General features: G+C 46.1%; 1 protein-coding gene across 7 annotated transcripts in view; it reads right to left on the minus strand.

The window, feature by feature from the left end:
* Positions 1-4000: 4000 nt before the first annotated feature.
* Positions 4001-25632, minus strand: part of FHOD3 (formin homology 2 domain containing 3) — a 407856-nt gene continuing 386224 nt past the window's right edge. For 5 of the 7 annotated variants that reach the window (XM_060247836.1, XM_060247834.1, XM_060247832.1 and 2 more), the window contains 4 exons: positions 20782-20805; positions 11657-11828; positions 9914-10075; positions 4001-4113 (listed from right to left, as the gene is read on the minus strand). In XM_060247836.1, the coding sequence (XP_060103819.1) occupies positions 4031-4113; positions 9914-10075; positions 11657-11828; positions 20782-20805 (441 nt within the window). In that variant the 3' untranslated portion in view covers positions 4001-4030. The remainder of the gene's footprint in view (positions 4114-9913; positions 10076-11656; positions 11829-20781; positions 20806-25632) is intronic. The other 2 variants (XM_060247833.1, XM_060247831.1) reach the window with 1 other exon arrangement.

Below are 25632 nucleotides of genomic sequence, written 5' to 3' on the forward strand. Positions count from 1 at the left end.
GCAACACCACAGAAGTTGAGTACCCTGACTGAAAATGGATATGACTAAAGTGTCAATTCCCTAACTATCAGGTGTAGATGAAAAGAGTCAGGAGCACGTGAGCAAGCTTGTCTGTCTCTGAGAACCAGTGTAGTGCCTACTGGCTCAAGAAGCCAGCTATATTATAATAAATTAGGGATCACAGCTAGGATCTAAAGACCATGACGCTCGTGAGTCTGGGGTGGTGGAGAGGGGGCAGGAGCTGGCTGCTTATTCCCCAGCTAAAAACACTTTTGAAACAGAGTTTCAAAACCAGATTGTGATACGGCATGAGGAGTTGGGGTGTGTGCATCAGCTATTTAAAGAAAAAAAAGTCACAAATTCAACTAGGCTAGCATTGGCCTAAGAGCCCCGTAGCGCAGAGTGGTAAAGCTGTAGTACTGCAGTCGAAGCTCTCTGCTCATGACCTGAGTTCGATCCCAGCGGAAGCTGGCTCAGGTAGCCGACTCCAGGCTGACTCTGCCTTCCATCCTTCCGAGGTCGGTGAAATGAGTACCCAGCTTGCTGGGGGGCAGGGGGGAGCGTAGATGACTGGGGAAGGCAATGGCAAACCATCCCATAAAAAGTCTGCCAAGAAAACGTTGTGAGAGCAACATCAACCCAGAGTCGGAAACGACTGGTTCTTGCACAGGGGACATTCTTTACCTTTTTTTAGCATTGTCCTCTTCTGGGAGACTTAGGGCCATTTATAATGATTCAGGACCAGGGAGCAGACACAGAGCAGGTATGGGGAATGTTGTAGTAAATGTTAGTGGAGTGGCTTCGGACCACAGCCCAGGGTGAGCCCCTTGACTCTTGCCTCCCCCACTGTCTTTCCAAGCCAATATAATGTGTGTGTGTGTGTGGGTAATTTGCACCATTTTGGTTCCTCCAGTCCAATCATGCCTTCACAGACCTTTACAATTATGTTCCAGGGAAGTGAGCCAGCTTTGGGGAACCTAGATTCCACTCATTGAAAACGACTCACATAGTTGGGACCCAAGGTCACAATCCCATGCACATTTACCTGGGAGTAATCCCACTGAGCACAACAAGGCTTTCATTGTAAGTAGCACTTTGCGGACCGGCTCACCTGTGCTATCTAGACAATGCTTCTTGGGGAACAACACCATTCGATTTGGAACAGTATTCTGGAGGCATATTAGACAGTCGTCATTTGGCAACGAGGACCTGAGTAATGCTTGAAAGGCCAAAACGAATGGCCCATTTTTTTGTACGTGGTCAGGTACAAAAATGTTCTTCTGATACACCTGAGTGAGGCAGCAGTGAACACCATATTGGACAAGCACAGAGACGTGTGTGTGTGTGTGAAGGTTGCCAGTTCTAGTTGGAGAAATTCCTGAAGATTTGGGGGTGGAGCCTGGAGAAGGTAGAATTTGAGGAAGGGACGGAACTCAGCAGGGATATGATTCCATAAAATCTACCCTCCAAAGTTGCCATTTCCTCCAGGGAAACTAATCCATATTATCTGGAGATCACATAATTCTGGGAGATCTGCAGCCACCACCTGGGGGTTGGCAACCCGAGGGGTGCCAAAAAAAAAATCTCTCTAGAAAACTGCTACACATTCTGAAATATTTGTCTCAGCATAACTGCTACAATTTCTATGCTGTCTTTTCCCCATTCTTGCAAAACCAACCCATTATTTCCATCAGCAATGGATCCTGGTCCAGTCCTCCTACTCATGCTCCCCCCTCCCACATACGTGCTTAGAAGAAGAAGAATTGCAGATTTATACCTCGCCCTTCTCTCTAAATCAGAGTCTCAGAGTGGCTTACAATCTCCCATATCTTCTCCCCCCATAACAGACAGCCTGTGAGGTGGGTGGGGCTGAGAGGGCTCTCACAGCAGCTGCCCTTTCAAGAACAACCTCTGCCAGAGCTATGGCTGACCCAAGGCCATGCTAGCAGGTGCAAGTGGAGGAGTGGGGAATCAAACCCAGTTCTCCCAGATAAGAGTCCGCACACTTATCCACTACACCAAACTGGCTTAGGAGGAAGGCCTGTGTTCTGGAGACAGGGTGAGGCTGATGGTTCAGGAAGGTCAGAAGGTGAAATAGGCTCAGGATGGGAAATTTCTTTCTAAAGAAAGAACATCAGGGTTAGTGCTTGATAACCAAACAGAGTTTAAGAAGGGCTTTCTATATTAACCACCAGGGGGCAGCAATGAGGTTTGGAGGTGTTTTCTTCATTTTGAAAACTCCCAATAATTCCTTGCACCAAAGAGACAGGGAAATGGATGTTTCTGATGGCTCCAGTTTCCAAATCCTCCCACCAAAGACTAATCTCATATTCTAGAAATAAATAAAAGACTTATGAAATAAATGCCGTTTTCTTCACTGCTCTAGCCGAGAGCTCCCTCTTTCTAGTGAACAGTGCATCCTGACCAGGTTTATTCAGAGCCTCTGAGTGAACAGCATGTCAGAACTGAGGGGAAACACAGCGTTCGAGAGGCCAAGCGCAGCTTTTACAGACCCACACAGGAGACAACACAGGTGGATTAAAGTGAACAGCAACAGTCAATCATGGGACACAACCCGGCTGTCCAGTGAGAGCAGCAGTTGTCACCTGGGACTTTTTTTGCTCTGTTTCCTTACAGGTGCCCATTTCACTATTTGGCTTTCTACATAAAGGCAGCGCCTGGGATTCCCCAGAATAATCTACAGTATTCTTGTGGACAGAAGGGTCGCTTGTTTTCCAAACACAGGGCCAAGCAACTGGCCAGCTGTCTTTAGTACTGTTAGCTCAGAGGTATGTTTTAGCGTAAAAAGATCCCTTTTGTTCCTGCACTCATAAAAATGAATGACACAGCACTGAATGGGCACAGTTCAAATTTTCTGAGATGGATGTAGTCTGCACGAAAGCCAAAGATCTGATTTGACTGTGTCGTGGAAAAACGGTCTTCTCTTAGCCGCATTCTTTGAGCTGCAGTCTCTGACTAGAGAATGAAAGTCGATGGCTGTGGAGCCCCGATTGTGTGCGGAACGGAAGGGACAGTCTTCATATGTCAAAGGCAGTTCGGTTCCCTGCTGCATCCTACATGGCTTGTGATGTGGGGGGAAATGTAACTGGAAAGGAATTTTTTACAGAATCCCAGACTAATTAATTCAGGGAGCTTGATGGTATTGAATGCTGTTGTATCAGATCACGAAAGCCACTGAATGGGTCAAGACAGGTGCATGAAACCCCTATATGACCCCTTTTGCTTAACTAGCTAACTGCTGGCATACTGCAGTAATGGAACATACATTCATCTCTAAAGTTTAGTGACAGGAGGTAAACTGTGCAATCCCTGTGCAAATATGCTATTACACAGAATGTGTTGTGAGATGTCCTAGTGGCATTCCACCAGAAGGAAAACAAGGAATCCCCACCAAAAAAGGACTTCCCTTCTTACTGGACAGAATAAGTGAAAGTTGAAGGCACCTAGACTCCATAGGCATATCTGTATATGCATGTGTGCGCACACACGGAGACATTCAGATCATATATATACAAGTAGACATACATTTTTACATTCTTTGGTGGAAAGATAAAAATAAGGGTGCATTTCTGCTCAACCACACTGCTGTCTGAAAGATCGCAGTAACTGTTTCAGAAGTTGGTTTGCCTGTCTAAAGGACTGCCCTTTGAACTGACGGAGAACTCCACAACGACTACAACTGGCCACAAGGGAACTGAACATGAACGCCTCTCACACAAGACAAGACCTTCTCAGAAACCACATCCATGGAGTCGGACAGAACAAGCACGATGCAATTTCCAAAATCCTCCCTCCTCCCTAGCCCTCACTTTTATCGTGGCCACCCACACAGTTTTTTGCTTTAACTCTTTATGTTGTTTGACCTTTTTGCCTGCTTCAGTGTTATGAAGGCTATTCTAGGAGATGATGCGGGGTTAGGAGCAGCAGATGACCTGGCAGGAGGACAGCGGTTGGCAGCCTCGGCGGTGGTGGAGGAGGCGGGAGGGCTCTTCTGCTGGGAAGGCTGTTGTCACACCTGCATCTCCGAAGTGCCCATCAGGCCCAGCGCTTTGGCTTCTTCTGGCGTCAGCCCACTCTTTAGCGTCCTCCTTACTGCAGCCAGAAAAGAGGGGGGGGGGGACATAACGCTGATGGAAGACTCAAGACAGCAATATGCGCCAATCAAATGACACACATGAGCATTTCTTTCCTGAAGACAAATATTTTACACAAGTTACTGAAAGGAATGTTGGTATGAAATTAAGCCTCCGTATAGCAGACAGCGACCTTGTTCTGTGCTGTAGAGGACAGTTTTAGGTAGGGGTCCCCAATCTTTTCCAGTTTGCAGGCACCTTTGGAATTCTGACACGGCTTGGTGGCTGCAATCACAAAATGGCGGATGTAGCAGGTGGAGCCAGCCACAAACACCCATATTTGTTTATTTATCTTACAGTTCTTTTGACTCAAAGGCCTTGAAGAGAGTGAGCTCCAACCCTCTTATAGGCAATCAATGCAGCTAAATGTTTAGTGACTGCCACAAAGTTGTTTTCCAGTCCCCAACTATGAGGAAAAGCAATTCCTTGAGATGGTTACACTCACATGACTTACTAAGAGGGAGAACAAATTCCTTTCTCTCAAATCAGACCAGATTTCACATTGGAAGTAAAATGTTTTGAGAGTTAAATCTCCCTTCATCAGATACCAACAAGATTTTCTTAGCTGTGGAATGCTGAGAGCAATTAGTATGGTATCAGTTAATTACTCTCAGCATTCCACAGCTAAGAAGAGTACATCTGCCCATCAATCTCTTTTTGATATATTTATTTCCTTCATTGTTTCTCCCCCAAATTAAACCCAAACAAATGGTGACCATATAAACTAAGCTTGTTATTCCAATTTGGTTCTTGCATCTGTTAAACACATCTATTATGCTGTATGCTAATTTGCTGCTCACCCTCTACCTATACTAGCTACTTCCATTTCAATGTGTCTGAGAAAATGTGTGTGCACAAAGAGTTGTAAGGGACCTCCAGGGTCATCTAGTCCAACTTCCTGCACAATGCAGGAATTCCACAAATACCTCCTTCCTCACACCCCAGTGACCTGTGCTCCGTGCCTAGGAGGTGGCAAAACCCCCCAACACCTAGCCCCCCAGGACCCCTGGCCAAAATGGCCTGGAGAAAACGGCTTCCTGACCCCAAAGTGGCGATCAGCATTTTCCTGGGCGTGTAAGAAAAGGACATGAGAACTAAGCACTGATGCGACCCTTCCTGCCCTCCTTCTCATGATCTGCCTCAGGTCACAGGATCAGCACTGCATATACATGAATCAGCATTGCTTATACCTCATGCATAAAAGCTTATATCTTGGACAAAACTTTGTTAGTCTTCGAGGTGTCACCGGACTCAAAACTTTATTCTTGCCATTGTGAACATTACAAAATCCCATGATTTAATATAATCTCGATCAAGTGGCATGGTTTCTAAATGATAAAATACTTCCAATCTCACTCTGTCGTGAGACTCACCCAATGTCAGGATGCTCTCCTGGCACATGGTCCCAGTCTTTGCTCATTAATCACGTTACGTATTTTGGTATTACCATACTTTTGTATTATATCCATATATTATGGTTGTTCCCTATATTTATACCACGTAATCTTACTTCCATGTAATCTGTGTATAATTAACAATTCACTTTAGTTTTATATTATGGCTTGTTATAAAAGGGGGAGATTGGTGGGAACGATGGGCTTCAAATGTTACTTCAATGGGATGCTGTTATCTGGTCTCCTAGGAGATGGACTGAGACAGACCACCAGACGCTACTACCCACTCGCAATTAACCTTGGAGGAGATGTAAATAATGTCAGGCTTGGGAATCTTTTCAAAAGTGTTAAGCGTGCAAAATACTAGGCGAAAATGCAACCGTTCTAGGCATCTATAAATACACATTTCAGTTTATTTGTGTCAATCCTGGCAAGGAAGACCTTGCGGAGTGTTTGCTATTGATCTTTCAATAAGAGCTTTTCCTGCATTTATCAGAGAAGCCTCCCTGACTGATAATGAGCAAAACTTCACACCCAATAAATGAAATTCATTTGGAAGCATAGAAGTTTGTGAATAATGGCCTTGCAGAAAGACTAATATTGCAGCCACCCTAGCAATGCTGGAGAGAACTTTCCAGATGAAGTCGTAAGTGGTCAGACATTTCAGGTCTATAAAAAATTTCCTAAGTATCTACCCCCAAACACCTGAGGAATAAGTCCATTTTGAAGCTAACTTCTTGCTCATTCTATGGGTTGCATTGAGACTCTGAGTATCAAGCTGGTGAGAGAGCTAGGATTTATTATAATTTACAATGGAAAGCAGTCTCAGTCTAAACATTTACTGAGACCTTAATCCTTGTTGATATTTTTTCACCAAACGCAAATGAAAACCAGCCCTGCGGAAGAAGGCATTGCATTTTATGACTATCTGATTTTGCTCTCGCAAGCAATTCCTCTGGGAGAAAGAGGCCTGGCAAAGATGAAGACCATGTGGGGGTCTTAATATGTGGGAGGGGAGACAAATAGGAGCTTATAGAAGAAATATTTAACAAGGGCAAGCTGCTGGAATATTCACATATGCACCATGCACACGTGTGTGCATGCACACACCCGCACAAGGGTGAAGTTAGGGAAGTCAAAGACATCTAGAAAAATGGCCACCATGTAGAGAACACAGTGGCACATGGGCAAGTGAGTGTGGAGGGTGGCAGTTGTGGTGAGGCCAGGGGACCGGCACTGCTGAAAGCAAGAGTCAATTGTGTCCCCAGACAGAGAGGAAGCCAGTGGCAGCTCATGTGCATTGCTGGAATGCTTGCCCTCTCCATTCAAATATCCACTCCATCCAAATCCAAATTGAAGAGGGACGGTGGCTCAGTGGGAGAGCATCTACAAGGCATGGGTTCGATCCCTGCAATCTCAGTTAAAAAGGCCACAGGTGAAAGACCTCTGCCTGAGAACATGGAGAGCCACTGCCAGTTGGAGTAGATTCCAAAGAACCAATGGGGCTGATCCATTGTCCTGCGTTACTTTCCCAATTGGGCTCATACAGGATGTACTTCCTTAGCCTGCTCAAGGGTGGGAAATGTGTCCTTAAGGACATGCTGACTCAGGAGAACCAAGTGCTGCTTGGCAAGAAGTGCTGTCATTACCTCCAAAAACGTTACCTGACATTTTTTCACTTGTGGTTGTTGTCTCTTCTCAAGTCCAACTTCCAGGAAATGTTTTGTTTTGTTTTTTTAAATGGAGAAAGAGGGCATGACAAAGCTGTTTGTATTCTATATTTTGAGTCTTAACCCATCTCAGTTGTTAGGGACTTTTTAATGTACTTTCTAGCCTGGTGACACAGAAATCACTTTCAGGGGGTCCGTGTTTGAACCTATTAACAGGGATACGTGGCTTTATTGTTTCATTAAAATCATGAGCACCACTGGCATTCCTGCCATCTATGCCATCTTGAAACGGGTCACATGAATCATAGTCCATTATACATGGAAGCTGATGCTTTACTCAATGAGTCTGATTTCTTGATTCCCATGCACTCAGACCTTCGGCGCTGAAATCCTGTGTTTAACAAGACTCAGTGAAGACGACCTTTCATGGCCTTACAAATGACTTTCAGAAATGACAACAGCCTTTCTGACCTCAGTGATGGTGGAAAGTGCCATTGAGTCATAGGTGACTTATGTTGACCCTCGTCAGGGTTTCAAGGCAAGAGATGAACCATTGGTAGGAGGGATGGTGGCTCAGTGGTAGAGCATCTGCTTGGTAAGCAGAAGGTCCCAGGTTCAATCCCCAGCATCTCCAACTAAAAATGGTCCAGGCAAATAGGCTTGAAAAACCTCAGCTTGAGACCCTGGAGAGCCACTGCCAGACTGAGTAGACAATACTGACTTTGATGAACCGAGGGTCTGATTCAGCATAACGCAGCTTCATATGTTTATATGTTCTTCATATGAACAGAGATGGTCTGCCTCTGCCTGCTTTTGGGTAGCAACACTGGACTTCCATGGCAGTCTCCCATCCAAACACCAATGATGGCTGACCCAAAACCAACAGGTTGACATTTCATCAAAAGAGTTTCCGGCTCAACATTAGGAAGAACTTCTTGACAGTCAGAGTGGTTCCTCAGTGGAACAGGCTTCCTCGGGAGGTGGTGGGTTCTCCTTCCCTGGAAATTTTTAAACAGAGGCTAGATGGCTATTTGATAGCAATGTGGATCCTGTGAATCTAGGGGGAGGTGTTTGTGAATTTCCTGCATTGTGCAGAGGGTGGACTAGATGACCTTGGGGCCCTTTCCAACTCTATGATTCTGTGACCCTGCTTAGCTTCTGAGACTGGATGAGGTCAGGCTAGCCTGGGTTCTGACATCACTGTGGAGTAATAAGATCAAAAACAAGTCCTAAGAACATGAAAGAGTCCTGCTGGATCAGACTAGTGGTCCATCTTGTCCAGTATCCAGTCTTGCACAGTGGTCAACCAGTTCCTCTGGAGGTCTAACCAGGGCCGGCTAACCCACTAGGCAAACTAGATGGTTGCCTAGGGCACCGAGAGGGTGGGGGCACCAACTGGGCTCCCCATCCCCTCCCAGTGCCCCAGACAAGCACCTAGTTTGCCTGCCTCCTCGGCTCGCCAGCCACTATCGCCACCACCACTTCCGCCCCTCTGTTCCCTTCCCTTTGGTTCCCCCCCCATGGTTCCATGCCCTCCATGCCTCCCCACCATGCCTCCTCCCACTCCCTCCCTTCCCCACCCCACATCGATTTCAATGCCAGAACCAGCTCTAGTGCCATGATCTGGCTCTCTAAAGCCCCCCCCCCACCTGATCACTCGTTCGGTGGGTAAAACCGCGCTGCAGGGCTGGGCTGCGTCCACAGTCTGTCAGGACCAGTGTCCTGAAAGGGTGGCCCCGCTGCCGCTGACTCCTCCCCTACCCACTTTCTGGATGGGAGAGGAGTCAGCAGCAGTGGGGCTGCCCTTTCAGACTGCGAGCGAAACCAGGCCCTGCGGTGCAGCTTTACCCGCCAAGCAAGTGCTCAGCCGGGGGGAGGGTTGTAGATGGCTGGAACGAGGCACTAGAGCCTGTTTCAGCATTGAAATCGACGTTGGGTGGGGAAGGGAGGGAGAGAGGAGGAGGAGGCATGGCGGGGAGGAGGCGCAGAGCCGCAGGGGACACTTTGCGGGGGGCGCCAGGCAGCAAGTCTGCCTAGGGAGTCATGGGGCGTCGGGCCGCCCCTGGGTCTAACTACAGGGCACAGAGGCCAACACCTCCCCCTGCTGGTGCCTACTGGCACTCCTTAGCTTCTGAGATCTGATGAGATCGGGCTAGCCTGGACTACCTTTATCTCAACTCAGAAATATCTAATATAATTCCTTAAGAGTTTCAGTTGTTAGGTACTTCTGTATTATTTCAATTTATTACGATTGTTCCCTCTACTTATATCATGTAATGATGTAAGTAGCTTGACAAGATGCCCTAGCTTGACAAGTTGCATAGAATTTTGTGGCTGGACACAATAAAGGCAGGCTGAAGGCATGAAGTTTAACGATGGAAATGGAATACTCATGTGAAGACAAATCTTTATATTGGATAGATATAAAGGTGTGTAGCTGCGCTGGTCTGAAGCAACAGAAAAAAGTTTGAGTCTAGTGGCACCTTTTAAGACCAATAAAGTTTAATTCTGGGTATAAATTTTCGCGTGCATGTTATATTGCATATTATTCTCCGACGAAAACTTTCCATCCCACTTTTACAATCTGGACAAACTAAGGATGGTTTCCAAATATGGTCATTTGCTTTGAACACAGTGCAAGGGCAAACGCACAGAGGTCCATATATACCAACAGAAAAGGGACAGCTTTGCTTACATGATTTTCTGTTTGCTCTTGACCGCTTTCTTTCCCTAGGCACTGCTCGCTGACTTGGCACTTGAGTAGCGGACTTGACAATGCGATCCATGATTTCATCTGCTGCATCATCAGTAGCATTAGGCGAGTCATCATTGCTAGCAGTCCATGAGCCAACCCGGCCTGCGAAATACAAAGCGCAGTTCTCCATCACTGTATAGCCTGCATTATGTTGTCAATTATATTTGTTTCTAATGGGTTCAACAAGAACAAATAGTGGCAAATGTTTGGGAACCACTACACAATGGGTTTTGAGTCCACGAATCTTGGAACTTTTCCATGCTTTGTAAAAATGCATAGAAGTTGAGAAAATTGTACAATCTACCTTAAATTGGAATACTGTTCTGCTTCTGGTATAATTTATGTTGTGGGAACTAAACTGATTGGTAATGGGCTTGCCTTGAATGCAATAATCCTTAACAAGGAAGATATTTATTTTAAGAAGAAGAAGAAGAAGAAGAAGATATTGGATTTATATCCCACCCTCCACTCCGAATTTCAGAGTCTCAGAGAGGCTCACAATCTCCTTTATCTCCCTCCCCCACAACAAACACCCTGTGCAGTGGGTGGGGCTGAGAGGGCCCTCACAGCAGCTGCCCTTTCAAGGACAACCTCTGCCAGAGCTATGGCTGACCCAAGGCCATTCCAGCAGGTGCAAGTGGAGGAGCGGGGAATCAAACCCCGTTCTCCCAGTTAAGAGTCTGCCCTTTCAAGGACAACCTCTGCCAGAGCTATGGCTGACCCAAGGCCATGCTAGCAGCTGCAAGTGGAGGAGCGGGGAATCAAACCCGGTTCTCCCAGATAGGAGTCCGCACACTTATCCACTACACCAAACTGGCTTAGGAGGAAGGCCTGTGTTCTGGAGACAGGGCGAGGCTGATGGTTCAGGAAGGTCAGAAGGTGAAATAGGGTCAGGATGGGAAATTTCTTTCTAAAGAAAGAACATCAGGGTTAGTGCTTGATAACCACTACACCAAATTGGCTCTCTCTGGCACCCTGTTTTTCTGCTAGCTTAAAATCTATTTGAAGACAAAGCACAACTTTAACAGAACCTCCATCCCTGACCATGAAGAAAACCTAAACCTGTCTCAGAGGATTGTTGGGAGGATAAGATGGAGGCGAGGAGAACAACTTGAACCACTTTGGGCCCCCAACAGGAGAAAAGCAGGGCATAAACAAAGTTAAGAAATCAGAAGAGCTGCCTGCACATATCCAGAAATCTCCACAAAAAGTTAATGTGAGCACATGACGGATGAGCTGAGATGCTGCTCACCTTGTTAGTCTTCTCCTGGAAAAAGCTGCCGTGCTAAAGAGGATGGTTTGGTGATGGAGGTGCCGCCATTCTGACTACTGCAATGCTTGAATGGTTTAGCTGTTCCAAATGACATTGTTTGGTATCCTACCCTACCACACTATACCACAGCAAAAGGAACAGATTCCCTTAGCTAAATGAGGATTTCTAACAATCATTTTCATGATCATCGTACTCAACTCTACTGCTATAAAATCCAATTTGAGAAATGGAGCTATGGGGTAATATTAACATTTATAAATAAATAAATAGCATTGGCTTTCTAAATTTTTCTACTGTCTCGTGTCCACAGCATAAGCTGTGCATACCAGTCTGAGCCTCTGATAGACACAGATTTGTGACAGTAAAGAAACTGTAAAGAACTACGTGAAGAACTACAGATAGAACTTTACCTCGGTTGGCTCTGCTCCGAGTCCGCACTCCTAACATGGCGGTGTTTTCCCCACTCGGAGACGATGTCTTCAGGACAGCTTTCATGTGCTCATGCTCTGCCGCGTCTTCAGCGTATTGCAGCCCCTGTGGCTGGTTCTGAGGTGTAGGAGAACTGCAGGAGAACTTCCCAGACTGGAAGAGGAGGTCAGATAGATAGATCAAAAACAGATAGTCAATAGCCAGATAAATAGATAAGACAAATAGCTAAACAGATAGCTAACTAGATAAAATACCTTCACAGGCAGGAGTGACATAGAACATGTGGCCATGGGCTCAGAAGGTTTATTCATTGAATGAGACAACACTACAGACAGGGACCCCTGAGGAAATATGGGGTTCCTAAAATGGCAAAGATTGGCCAGATTCTTGAGGAAACTGTTTGTGAAGTGATGTGAAAAAAGTCCTGTTTTTGATTACTTAGAAGTCAGAGCACAGAAAATGATTACAGACTTAGGTTTTTTCTTTGTTTTTTTGCAAAGCTGATATATTTCCCAACACTCCAGGGGGACTGAAATGTGTCTATATTGTGTTCCTTGCTTTAGGTTATTCTTACTGTATCTAATACTTAAAATTTTGATTCCTGCTATTGTTATAATTATGGTCGTTCCACTGTATAGCCATAATTTGATTTCTACCCTTTACATCTTTTATATATCCTTTATTGTTGCATGATGCAGGTTGATTTTCATTTGGTGTGCCCCCTGCTGAAACTGAGCAGGTCCCTGTGCTTGGGGAAGGGAAGAAAGTATCCCTGGACAAGGCCCAGGAGACTCCGGAACCAAATCTGCCAAGGTCAAAATGGGACCACCAGAATCAACTGTGACCGTTCCCACCTGGCCCTTTCCAGGACCCAGATAATAAAAGGGAATGGGGGGAAAGGTATAGAAGAGTCCCTGCCCACCCAATGGGAGTTAGAAAGCATTCCTGAGGGAATCTGACCCCTTTCCCTGAATGGGAGCAAAATCTCTTTGCCTTTGTGTTGTCTGGGATGGCAAACAAATCCATCTCCAACATGCCCCAGAGGGCAAAAAGGGTGCTAAGCAGTGTTCCCTCTAAGCTGAGTTAGCGTGAGCTAGCTCACAGATTTTTAGCCTCCAGCTCACACATTTTTGTCTTAGCTCAGGAAGGATGACCCCAGAGCACACTAATTTGTGCAGGAGCTCACAGCTTTAATGCCAGTAGTTCACAAAGTGGAATTTTTGCTCATAAGACTCTGCAGCTTTGAGGGGACACTGGTGCTAAGTAGTTGGGATCAGTGACCATTCGTGTATCAAGTTGCTAGTCCTGCTTAGCCTGCTGGCTTCCATTTCAGACATGTAGTATGTGGATGGCCTGAATTGAAACCAGGCACCAGACAGCTAATGCCTCTAGGCATAGATCTCTGGAACCCCTGTCCCCCTGTTTGTTTAAGTAGAACGTAACCACTGTGCTGTCTGTCTGGAGTAATATCCAATGATCCCTGAGTATATCTGCAAAATAAATAAGGGAGTTATGCACTGCACAGAGTTCCCCCAAAAATAATACGGCATCCCTTTTCTCTAAGCACCCAGGTTTCCTGCATGGAAGAACCATTACAATGAACTCCCCAGCCCAGCAGAGAGGTTTCTGTGGTAAGTATTACATCGGTCTGGGGCAACCCAAAAGCAGTTCCAGCTGAAGGATTGTCTGTGTTTCCCCACCAGGAGATCTGCTGAAGCACTGATGTGAAATCTGGGCCATCATGCACACCTACTAGCCTTACAATGGGCCAAATCCCACAGCTTCAGAGGCCTAATACGCAGTCTAGCTGAGGGAAGAATGGTTGCAGTGGAGGCCATATGAACCAGAAACCTTAAGATATTTTGTATTGATTGAAAATGATTTTTAATTCGGCCTTACAATATTCCAGATGCTGTCCAGGGGCAGGAAATCTGTCCCACAGACACAATCCAATAGAGAGCCTCTGAAAACCATACTCTGAGGGTATCAACTTGGATTTCTCCCAATTAATCAGCAACCCCAAGTTTTGACAAGTGGCCGACACCAAGTTGCACTGGTGTCAGAGACAATCAACCAGTCATCTAATTACAGGAATATGTTGCACCCCTGTAGATGTAAGAAAGGCCACCACTGGGGCCATATAATTCATAAACACCCTAAGGGCAGTGGCTAGGCCAAATGGAAGAATAGTATATTGGTACATTTATCCATAACAACAAAAATGCAAAAACTTCTGGTGGTTTGGGTGGATGGAGATGTGAAAATAAGCATCTTAAAGATCAACCACCATGAGCCAAGAATTAAACTTTAATAATTGTAATACTAAGGAAACAGAAATCTTGCAAAACTTGGACAACAGTAAAAAGCATTCAAACCTCGGAGATCCAAGAAGGATCTAACACCTCCATCTTTCTTCCTGACAACAAACATTCTAGAGAAGACCCCCCCCCCCCATGGGGTGGTCAGAGGAGACCAACTCAATAGCACCCTTACTTAGAAAGTCTTTCAAAGCTTTCTGAAGACCTATGGGTGCTTGGGGAGAAGCACCTGGATTGGAAGGATATGGGGGCAAGACGGTGAACTCTAAACAATAACCAGACTTGAATATTTCCAACACCCAACCATTTGTGGTAATGTTAGCCCAAGAATTCTGGAACTGGGCCAATCTATAACCCAAACCCAGGGCTTTTTTTTTGAGCAGGAACGCAGTTCCAGCCGGCTTGGCATCAGGAGGTGTGGCCTACTATGCAAATGAGTTCCTGCTGGGCTTTTTCTACAAAAAAAGCCCTGCCCAAACCTGACCAGTCCTAGTTAAAGGGGCTTTTGAGATTGAGCAGGCTCTCCTAGAAGGGACCAATTGGGCAGAATTATGAGCCCTAGTGGCCCCTTTAGAAGCTATGTTGGGAGGCTTAAAAGGAGGTTATGGGATCCCCAAAAGGAGGGGTGTGTGTGTGTGTATGTATATATATATATATACACACACACACACACACATACACTCCCTCTGATAGAGGTGCTATGGCTGCCAGCCATAAGGCCGTTGTTTATAATAGGAGCAGCTGGGACTGGCATCTCCAAGTGAGTTTGCTGTCTCATCTGTATTAGCAGAAAAAAGAATTGATCCATCAAAAGGTAAGTCTTTGACCTTTGTTCGGTTTCATTTGGTAGCATAGTCGAATGGAGCCAGGCATGCCTCCGGAGGGTAATGGCTGTCCCCACAGCCCAAACTGCTGAATCAGTCAAGTGCCTACCGGTGTTGATTTGTTGCTCACAGAGGCAGACAGCTTCAGTTTGCAAGAGGTCTTTTTCCCTTGGGAAGCAATTCCAAGAAGGGTCGTATCCATTCCCTAAGGAACAGCTGGTAGCCCCCATTATGACCTCATCGTTTTAAAGCCCAGAGATGAGGAGGCCTAAAACTTCCATCCAACCCCACCTAGATTGTGACCCTCTTCTCAGTAGGGGCAGCGTGCTAGCTTTGATGCCCCCTGGGCTGCATCTTGGCCACTGCCAAGGACAATGTTGGGGAGTGCATGGAGAAGTAACAAAATGGCTCCTGCTTAACTCTATACAGTCTCTATACTCTCTTTGAGCTTGGCTGTGGTGATGACGTCATTGCCAGATTTGTTGGGTTATGTCTTCCGGTCCTTCCAGGATGGGGAAGGCGATCAGACCAGAAGAATCAGAATATAGCTGATTGAGGATTTTATCCTTGGGTTTGTGTTATGTCTTGGAGATTTCAATCTCCAAAGATTGTGCCATTCTGGTCCTCTGTTCCCTGTACATCTTGAAATCCTTGGTAGGGGATGCGGATGAAGAATCGCCCACCTGTTCATCAGAGCTCAGTTCCTTCAGAGTTGACCGCTGGATCTGTCTCCTTGCTGTGAAAAGGAGGAGACGATGGTCAAGCATTGGTCGTGATAGAAGGTGGGTAAGAGTAAGGATGGTGTGAACAGAATCGTTCACACAGATCTGGATATCTGTGCATGGCATCCTCCCAGTCTTCCAGATATCAAGGAGACATGGGGTGCAGATTCAATGGTTATCCTGGAAGGATCTTGTAATCCAATTCCTCTTCCAAAATGGAAACAGATGAGCTCAGAATTGGTGCCACCTCACTTGTACAGCCGGTCTCAGTTGTAGAGTTGGAGCTGAAGTCCACTTGTATGATGCATCTTTACATCTCTCCTTCCCCTTCTTCACCTTCTTGGCAGGGGGTACAGAGGAAGCGTGCTGCTGTGTTGGTGAGTGTGATCCTGATAGAATCCTCTGGGGCGTGGATCTGGTTGATGGAGCTGACTTCGCTGAACCCAATGAAATGGTCAGAGCCAGTGTAACCTTTGTATTCAAAGTTCAGAGGCCTTCAGTGCCTTGTCCCAAAGGGACACTTTAAGCTTCAAACCCGGTCGCCACAGGCTTTCAGGGTAAACTTCAGACAAGTTTTGCATGTAGAGATAAGGTGGCTTTCCTTCGTGCAAAATAAGCTGGGGAACTCCAAAGTTCGTGTTTGTCAGTGTGAGTCATTTTAGACCCACAACATGAGCATTTTTAAAATAATGCCATCGCAGGGCTCAACAGTACAAAGACAGTGAAGAGATATTCTTCACCAATGAGAAGCAGGAGACTCAGCTGAGAACAACCTACACCTTTGATGGCAAAAGAGGAGTGAAGAGGATGGGCGCTGCACAGGAGCACATGCGGTGGGTGGAGACAATTCTCTGACTCTAGCATGCAGCACTCCCTGGAGGTTCTAAGCTGTAAAACCCTACCAATTGGCCCAGGTGTGCCTGCGCAGATGATTGACGATGAACTTGATTTTGCTGAGGGGGATTAAATAGTTCATTACACACAAGTATATCTGTATACTTATCTGTACTAGTAGCCCACATCCTCCTTGAGGACAAAAGGAGATTGAGGAAGAATCGTACTGCTACAGCACCAACCCCAAATCAGACTTCCCTGCAGCCACTGTCGCTGGACCTGCCTGTCCCGCATTGGTCTTGTCAGCCACCAGCGCTGGGCAGGGCATATCTCCAGGATGGAAAACCACCGCCTTCCCAAGATTGCCCTGTATGGTGAACTTTCCACCAGCCATCGAAATAGAGGGGCACCAAAGAAGAGGTACAAGGACTCCTTGAAGAAATCCCTTGGTACCTGTTGCATTAACCATCACCAGTGGTCTGACCTAGCCTCAGATCGCAAAGCATGGAGGCACACCATCCACCAGGCTGTCTCTTCCTTTGAGAACGCACGCATAGCTGGTCTTGAGGACAAAAGGAGATTGAGGAAGAATCGTACTGCTACAGCACCAACCCCAAATCAGACTTTTCCCTGCAGCCACTGTGGCCGGATCTGCCTGTCCCGCATTGGTCTTGTCAGCCACCAGCGAGCCTGCAGCAGACGTGGACTACCGCACCTTTCTTAAATCTTCGTTCGCAAAGTCAAGCTGAGAGAGAGCCCACATCAGTACAGGTGACAATGATCTTAAAGCTGATTTAATCTTTCAGAAATTGCTCAGAACACCACAAACGTAGATTACACAAAAAATTGCCCAGAACACCATTTAAATTTGTCAGAGAGCAGGAAAACAAACAGAAAATGAACAGTGGAAAACAGATCTGCAAGAACAATTTTAAAATAAAAAGTTAGGCCTGCAGATTCAAAGACCAGATCCCACTGCGATCTTCAGGATGAACTCCCCAAGTAGGTCACTTTAATTATTTAGTAGGATACCAAACAATAATACTTAAAGAAATGAACTTGCTCATTTGAAATCTATGTTCAAAATTATAATTTATTTGTATATAGGCCTGAAAGGTGTATGTGATAAAGAGAAGCCACGACACACTTTTAAGACATCTTGATCCAAGTCCAGTAGCAACATCTTAGAGACCAGCACAATTTTTTGGGAACATCAGATTTCCAGAGTCAAAGCTCCCTTCATGAGATATCATTAGAATGCTCCTACTCCAAGAATGCTTGTTGTTCTCTAAGGTGCAATTGGATTCAAATCTAGCTGTTCTAATGCAGACCAACGCAGCTACCCTCTGAAACATTTTAGAGATAGTACATGACAGGCAGAGTTAGCAATGATTAAGAATTCCACAAACACAGCAAAATCATTTGTTAGGAAATGCAAGTTAGACAGCAAAAGGGACTGCAGCATGTTCAGTGCGGGAGTCTTGCTTAGACGTCACTCCTGCCAACAGGGACCTCTGTGGCCTTGTGCCCATCAGAAGGGCTCTGAACGGGGCCATCTACAGAGATAGGGCAAGTTTCAGAACACTTGGGGCATTTCTGAGTTACACAGAAATTTTTTCATCATTAAGCAAAGACCCCCCCCCCCCCCCAAGATCTAATGATGACTCAACCTGCTCATTGCCCTCCAAGACTCCTAGAATACTGAGGGAAAGTTAGCATCCATTCAACAGAAAGACAGCAAGGAGAAGTGGACTTGTTTACAGCTGACAGTAGGGGTGGGCATGAATCGGATAAATGTGATTCATGGCTGAACCACAAACCAAACTGGTCCATGACCTCACAAACCCTGTTCAAAGAGACTGCAGTCCCTTTCAACGGGGGCTCCCCACAGCTCAGCTGTTTTTGTGGCTTTTGTAGGGATCAGAAAGCAGGGCTTTAAAGGGACTCCCAAGTACCCTTATAGCCCTGCTTTCTGCTCTACCCACAAACTGCTTTAAAAGTTCGTGAAAGTTTGTGATGGCAGACCCATCACAAAAAACAGGTCGCTCACCTGTAACTGACAATCTTTGAGTGGTCGTCTGTGCATTCACACTGTTGGGATCAGATGGTGCCTGTGCTGACTCTGACAGTGATCCTAAAGCTCCAGATGAGGATTTTCATGCCCAGGAGCTCCACAGCACAGCCCAGAGGTGGGTGCAAGGATCTTGCCAGTTCTTTCTGACTGCTGAAGAACCCAGTAGAGGTAGCAACTAGGCTGACAGCAGAGGGGAAGGAAGGGCAGGTAGTGTGAATGCACTGATGGCCACTGGAAGATCATCACTTACAGGTAAACCACCTGTTTATCTTCTTTGTGCTGTCTGTGCTTCACACTGTTGGGAGAATAGTAAGCTGAATCCTACCTGGAGGATTTAAGCAGTTTTTTTTACACGTGGGGGTTTCCATCAGTAGATGTTTTTGCTACAAGGAGGAACACGAAATGTCCACAATTCTGCTTGCAAGGTAGTGCAAATCCACACTCTCTAGGGGACAGACTCCTTCTTGAGTGGACGGACTGGTTCCTATACCTCTTCCCACTGATCCACTCACCACCAGCACTCTCAACAAGATACACAGAAAATATCCATGGTTCATACTAGTGACTCCCTGGTGGCCTTGCCAAACCATGATCAGGGCATGATTATGGTTTGGTTTGTGCCCAAATCTAGTTGAAAGTATCCTGAAATGGTGGGTGGTGCCACATATCCCATGGGTTGGGTGGTAAAAGGTAAAAATACCTTACTCCTTGCACTGAATCCTTCAGGTAAGGTCTACCATTAGATGAACCTCTCACATTTCAGGACAGCTAGATTCAAGTCTAGTCGCACCTTAGAGACCAGCAGGATTTTGGGAGGTATCAGCATTGACTCTCAAACTTTGATACCTAAGTCTCTAAGGTGCTACTGGACTTGAATATATTCATTCTACTCAGACCAACATGGCTGTCCTCTGACACTGTCTTCACTTTTTGGGCTGGTTTGTACTTCTATGCTGATCACGGAATGACTGCAGAATCATATGTGAACAAAGACAAATCGTGGCGGGGGGGGGGGGCGAACAGTGGGAGGGCTTCTAGTGTCCTGGCTCAACTGGTGGACCTCCTGATGGCACCTGGTTTTTTGGCCACCGTGTTGGACTGGATGGGCTATTGGCCTGATCCAACATGACTTCTCTTATGTTCTTATGACAGAACTTACGTATTACTCGGAACGTAAAATGCAGCTGTTCTGCCAAGACTTTGGCTGAGGTCGCACACGTTCAACCATCTTGACCTCCCCTGCTCACAGCAATTTCTGACTGTGACTGACATCCTACAGAAGGCATTATTGTTTTAATTGCCATCTTGTTTGACTGTTGTAAATCTGTGGGTTTTTTTAAACTTTATATTTATTGTTACTTTTTATATGTTGTGAGCCACCATGAGCCGACTTGTGGGATAAGGTGAAATAGAAGCTTAATAAAGAAACAAATAGTGCTTTCCACACATACAGCTCCATCTGCACAGCAACTGAGTGCAGAGAGATCATGTGCTGCCTACTGAAAAGCAAATCTTCATGATGCCAGATGTTCTGTGATGTGCAACTCCTGTGCAATTGTCTTTCCCTGGGTCTGCAGGCCCTTAGGGAATGGCTCACTTGCCACCTGGCTGCAGAGGGATCAAGCTTGCATGTCTGCACGGGCGACTGCCTTAAGCCCAGCAAGAGGGAAGGGAAGGGAGGTGACTCAGAGGGAGACCCCCTCAGAAGTCTGTTGAGTCTCACATTCATTGTTTATGTCCTCTGAGGCACCAGCAGTTCTCTTACAGCACCCAGTTTGAAAATTATGGGTTTCGGGAAATGTTCCTTGGACCACTTAGTCTCTGGTGTTTACAGAGAGATTCTAAGAAGCTCTCCTTTCCTGTCACCTTCCTTATTGGGCATATTGCTCTTATTCTGGAGATGCTGTGATCCTGTGATAAGGTGATCTGCACTGAGCAAGGTCTCGGGAGTCATCTCTATTTCTGTTTCCGGGGCCATAATCCAGTGTTCCTTCCTGTAGTGTCTGGAAGAACTTACAGCAAAAGTTATTATGAGATGGTAGAATGTGTGGATTAGCAGCTCTCAGCAGGTGGTGAGAAATCCAAAGTCCTCCCCCCTCGTGAACAATGCTCAGGTTTGCCATGCCATGTCAGAGCAGTGATGATGTCACAATGTTGACAGGAAACAGAGCACACTGGGAACCAATGGAAATTCATGCACTGCAGGCTCCAGTCTCTTATTGATGACACCGAGGGCTACGAGGGGCATAACAATGGTAGGCTGCCTATGTTGCCAGGGGAATCTCACAGCACACAGAAGACCTAAAAAGGGCATGCTCTGTGACTGAACCATACCTCCATGTCATCTTCTTCGTCGGTCTATCAGAGGAGACGGAGGACAGGGTAGAAAAGGACATAGAATAACATTTAGGAAACAGAACCAACCCTACAGGAGCCAACAAGCAAGGATCAACAAGGGGAAGGCATAAGTACCAAGGCAAATAGGGAACAATATTTTATCTTGAAGAAGCTAACTCATCCTTCTGGCAAGTTACTTCTGGCAAGTTACCCCCTAGCTAATTTTTATACACTTGCACATCCTGGAGGGCTGTTATGTCCTGTCAAGAGATGATGGTAGGGCTGTCAAGAGATGGTGGACGTTCAATGGATAAAGCTCTGTGAATCTGGGTTGTGACATAACCTTGATGTGCTTCCCCCTTTTTGCCAGAGTAATGCTATCTCATTCTTTCCTGCTGTCCATCTCTAGCTCTTTTGGGGATTGTGTGGCAGCCTACATCACAATGGACAAGCAAAACAGCCACAACTTAACTTGGAAGTGATAGAGATCAGACGGCCATCACAAAAAGATTACTGCCAAAGCAGTCTCCTTACCCCATAGTCAAGGATAATGTATACATTCCAGGTGCCCATAAACAATACAGCAGAAGTAAGGATTACACATAAATACACATAAAAGGAGAGTGCTGGAGGACAGAAGAATGTGAGCTACTATGGAAGAGAAAAACAATGTTCTAAAGAATTAAATCGTGTTGGTCTTAAAGATGCCACTGGACTCAAACTGTACCAGTGGTCCCAGATGTGACTAGCCAACCTGGCCTGCAGAAAATTTCTATCTAGCCCAGTACATAAAGAGATTGTGTTGGATTAGGTCAACCATGCAGACACTTGGAAGTGGTACAATCCTATAGCACTTCATTTTAAAAAACCGAACAAAACATGGAGAACTTCCTGCTAGAAAACAATGTTCCCTCTAAGCTGCAGAGTCTTGGGAGCAAAAATTCTACTTTGTGAGCTACTGGCATTAAAGTTGTGTGACCTACTGCATAAATTAGTGTGCTCTGGGTCATCCTTATTCTTGTATTCTTGCTGCTATATTCTTGGTGCTTAGGAGGGGCAACAGTGTGAGGGCTTCTAGTGTCCTGGTCCCACTGATGGACCTCCTGATGGCACCTGGTTTTTTGACCACTGTGTGACACAGAATGTTGAACTGGATGGGCAATTGGCCTGATCCAACATGGCTTTTCTTATGTTCTTATCCTTCCTGAGCAAAGACAAAAATATGTGAGCTAGAGGCTAAAAATGTGTGAGCTAGCTCACGCTAACTCAGCTTAGAGGGAACACTGGAAGTGATCCCAGTATGAAAATTGCTTCTCAAAACTGTCCTCCAACCTAACGTTCTCTTGGGTTTCACAGGAAGGCTCTTTGTGAACACAGAGCTGAAAAACTCTCCTGTGTGCCAGGGTCTCTACACAGTGTGAGCACCTTTCATCATCACATGGAACTGCACAGGGAATATCCAGGGCAGCACTAATTGGGGCCAGGAAAATGTGGCCTGGGATAGAAACTCCTTGTGCAGTAGGGGGTGCTCCACAGGATGCTGCAGTCAATATGTGAAGCTGTGGCCTGAAGGATGTTTTTCCAGCAGCTTTTGTGGGGGTACCTTTCGCCTCAAGTAGGCCCTACAGGACTTTTTTTGTAGCAGCAACTCCTTTGCATATCAGGCCACACCCCTCGTGTGTAACCAATCCTCCAAGAGTTTGCAGGGCTCTTTTTACAGAGCCTACTGTAAGCTCCAGGAGGACTGGCTATATCAGGGGTGTGTGGCCTAATATGCAAAGGAGTTCCTAATACAAAAAAAGCCCTGCCCTACATAGTTCCTTCCACTGGGGTGCACATTCACACTTCCTGTATGTTGTTATGAAAGTCTCTGCAGTCAAACGGCACAGAGGAAAATGTCAAGAACACAGGTGGAAACCCACCTTAACACAGGAGGCCACAACCAATGGGCCAGATCTCAGTCTGAAGCATACTCGGAGGAGGGCCAGTTCCCCCAGTGCCTTTATATGAAACAAAAACTGTCCATGTGTTCAATATTCAACTGGGTTGCCAGGCTCCAGGTGGGGCCTAGAGATCTCCTGATATTACAGCTAATTTCCAGACTATAGAGATCAGTGCCCCTGGAGAAAACGGATGCCTTGGAGTGGAGTCTATGGCTTTTTACTCCAATGAAGTCCCCCAAACTGCCCTTTCTGGCCTCCACTCTCAAATCACCAGGAATTTTCCCTTTTGGAGTTGGTAACCCTAGTTGGTATTGTCAGATTTTGGGTAACATGAAGAATAAGCAATCAGAATCTCTGAATCTCTTAAAATAATTTTAATTCTTAGGGAACTAGTTGCTTTCTTGAAAATGATACAATTCGCTCTTCCTTTAATGAAATCTTTAAGAACTCTCATGACAACAGCCCAATGTGAGGGGGAAGTGAGTGTGTGGTTTCTAACTTCTATTGAAGACAACTAAATTAGAGCTTGCTGATTTCAGTAGAATTTGGACTCAACTCTGTTTGAGAATGCAGCCCATCTTCAGTAGTGTCAGAATGGGTCTGAATTCGGTTGGTGTAAGGCGTTCCCCCTCAAGCTGCTCTTCTCCAATGGAAGGGAAGATAACCACCAATTCTGTTTCCCTTGTGAGCCAAGGGATAAGCATCCTTCCTCTGAGGCTGCCGCTTCAACCAGACCCCCCCTTCAGAAAAGGACACCCCCCTCCTGAATTGTGAGGCCACTGACAAGGCCTCCAGCCTGAGCCTTAGTTGTGTCTAACTATTGTTGGATCGAGCCCAGTGGAAGTAACAAACTCTGGGTGAAGCTAATCCATTTTTTATTCCAGAAATATTCACAACCAACAACAGAAGCCTTGTCTGTTTTGTCTTTTATGGCATTTTCACCACAGTTGCTGTGAAAAAAAGATTAGCTGCTGTGGGAGAGGGGAATGAGAGCCGGCCAGCATTGCTTTTTAAGGGTATGTCTACCCAGGGAGCTGTTTGTTTTGCTTTGGGTCTGGCGACAGGGAGAGGGAACTGCGGTAGGGATGCTCCCTTGGCTTCCGCATGCCCAGATAAGCCTCTTCCTGGCCAGCAAAAACAAATCCTGCCCTCCACCCCAAAGAGCACATTGGGTCCCCTGGACTGAAAGATCAATCAGGAATAAATCAAGGGTTTTTCACAATCTTAGACATTAACAATTGATTCCAATGGATTCAGGACAGTGTAACTTTGTTCAGGATTGCACTGTCTATATTGGCTATCAAAGAAGCCAGGCAGGTATCTGGTGCAGGTATTCTTGAATGCTCATACATGAAAATCTTGTCGGCCTTGAAGGTGCCGCTGGGACTCGGATCTAGCTGTTCTGCTCCAGGTCAACACAGCAACTGTCTGAAACCCAGCAGGTGTGTTACTGGCAGACATCTCTCTCTCTCTCTCTCTCTCTCTCTCTCTCTCTCTGTGTGTGTGTGTATGAGAGAGCAGTTATTTGCTATTTACAACATGACAAGGAAGTATTTCAAGGAAGTTAATACTGCTTTAACTCCACTATTGCATTCTAGTGGGATTTCAGGAGCATTTGTGCAGACACATGTTTAGTCCACTACGCTGATTGTACTGGCTAACAATTGAGTACCAGATCTGCTTCAGGGTACTACTATTGACCTTTGAAGCCTTGTGCAGCCTGGGACTGCCTCTCTCAATATATGCCCCGGAGACCCTTGTGTTCTGCTGACTGAGATCTGCTGGCTGCCCCTAGCGCTACGGATGTCAGATGGCCATCTGACAGCAATACAGATCCTGTGAATTTAGGGGGAGGTGTTTGTGAATTTCCTGCATTGTGCAGGGGGTTGGACTAGATGACCCTGGAAGTCCCTACCAATTCTATGATTTTATAACCGTTTTCCCACACAGCTTACCTCGGAGTGACGTCCCTCTTCACCGCGCAGCGTCTGCTCAGATTTCCCACCATCTGCTCCAGAGGAGCAGGAAGTGCCAGGGCTTCTGCGTCGCAAATGTAAATCGTTAAAACCCAGTTTATGTTAGCGACGCAAAAGCCGCGGCTCTTCCTGCTCCTCCGGAGCAGATGGTGGGAAATCCGAGCAGACGCTGCGCGGTGAAGAGGGACGTCACTCCGAGGTAAGCTGTGTGGGAAAACGGTTCTTGTCTGTTTAGCCTCAGCTAGGAGCAGAGCTTTTTCTGCCCTGGCTCTGGCCTAGTAGAACGTACTCCCCTGTGGGATCAGGGCCTTGCAGGACCATCTGCCATTCCGCCTGTAAAACAGAGCTGTTCCACCAGGACTTCGGCTGAGGTGGCAGGCTGCCAATAAAAAAGTCGGCCTCCCTGCTGAAGTTACCATCTCTACTTGGCCCCGATTAAACAAACCTGCAGTTCGGCTTCCAGCAGCACCAGTTGGAGATGTGCACATAACAAGTAGAGCAAACATAATTTATGCTGTTAATTGTTTGAATTATTTTATTATTGCTTTTATATATTGTGTTGCCGAACGACCTAAGTATTTCCTTGTGGTCTGCCCTGCGCCTGCTCATTTGGGGGGGGGGGGCAGAATATAAATTGGAAAAATAAAAAAAAATTAAAATAGACTATTTAAGGTTAACGCCTGATCTGGATGCTCCAGGCTAGTCTGATCTCATCAGATCTTGGCAGCCAGGCAGGGTTGGCCCTGGATGGGAGACCCCCGAGGAAGCCCAGAGGCAGCCAATGGCAGACCATCCCTGAACTTCTCTTGCCTTGAAAACCCCAGGAGGGGTTTTTTGCTGTAAGTGGGCACTTTGCACACATACATATCCAAACAGGGTTAACACAGTACTTCAGAGAGCTCACCTTGGCTGCTTTTGCACTCACACTG

Source organism: Heteronotia binoei, chromosome 10 (assembly GCF_032191835.1).
Source record: "Heteronotia binoei isolate CCM8104 ecotype False Entrance Well chromosome 10, APGP_CSIRO_Hbin_v1, whole genome shotgun sequence".
In the NCBI taxonomy this organism is placed as follows: Eukaryota; Metazoa; Chordata; class Lepidosauria; order Squamata; family Gekkonidae; genus Heteronotia; species Heteronotia binoei.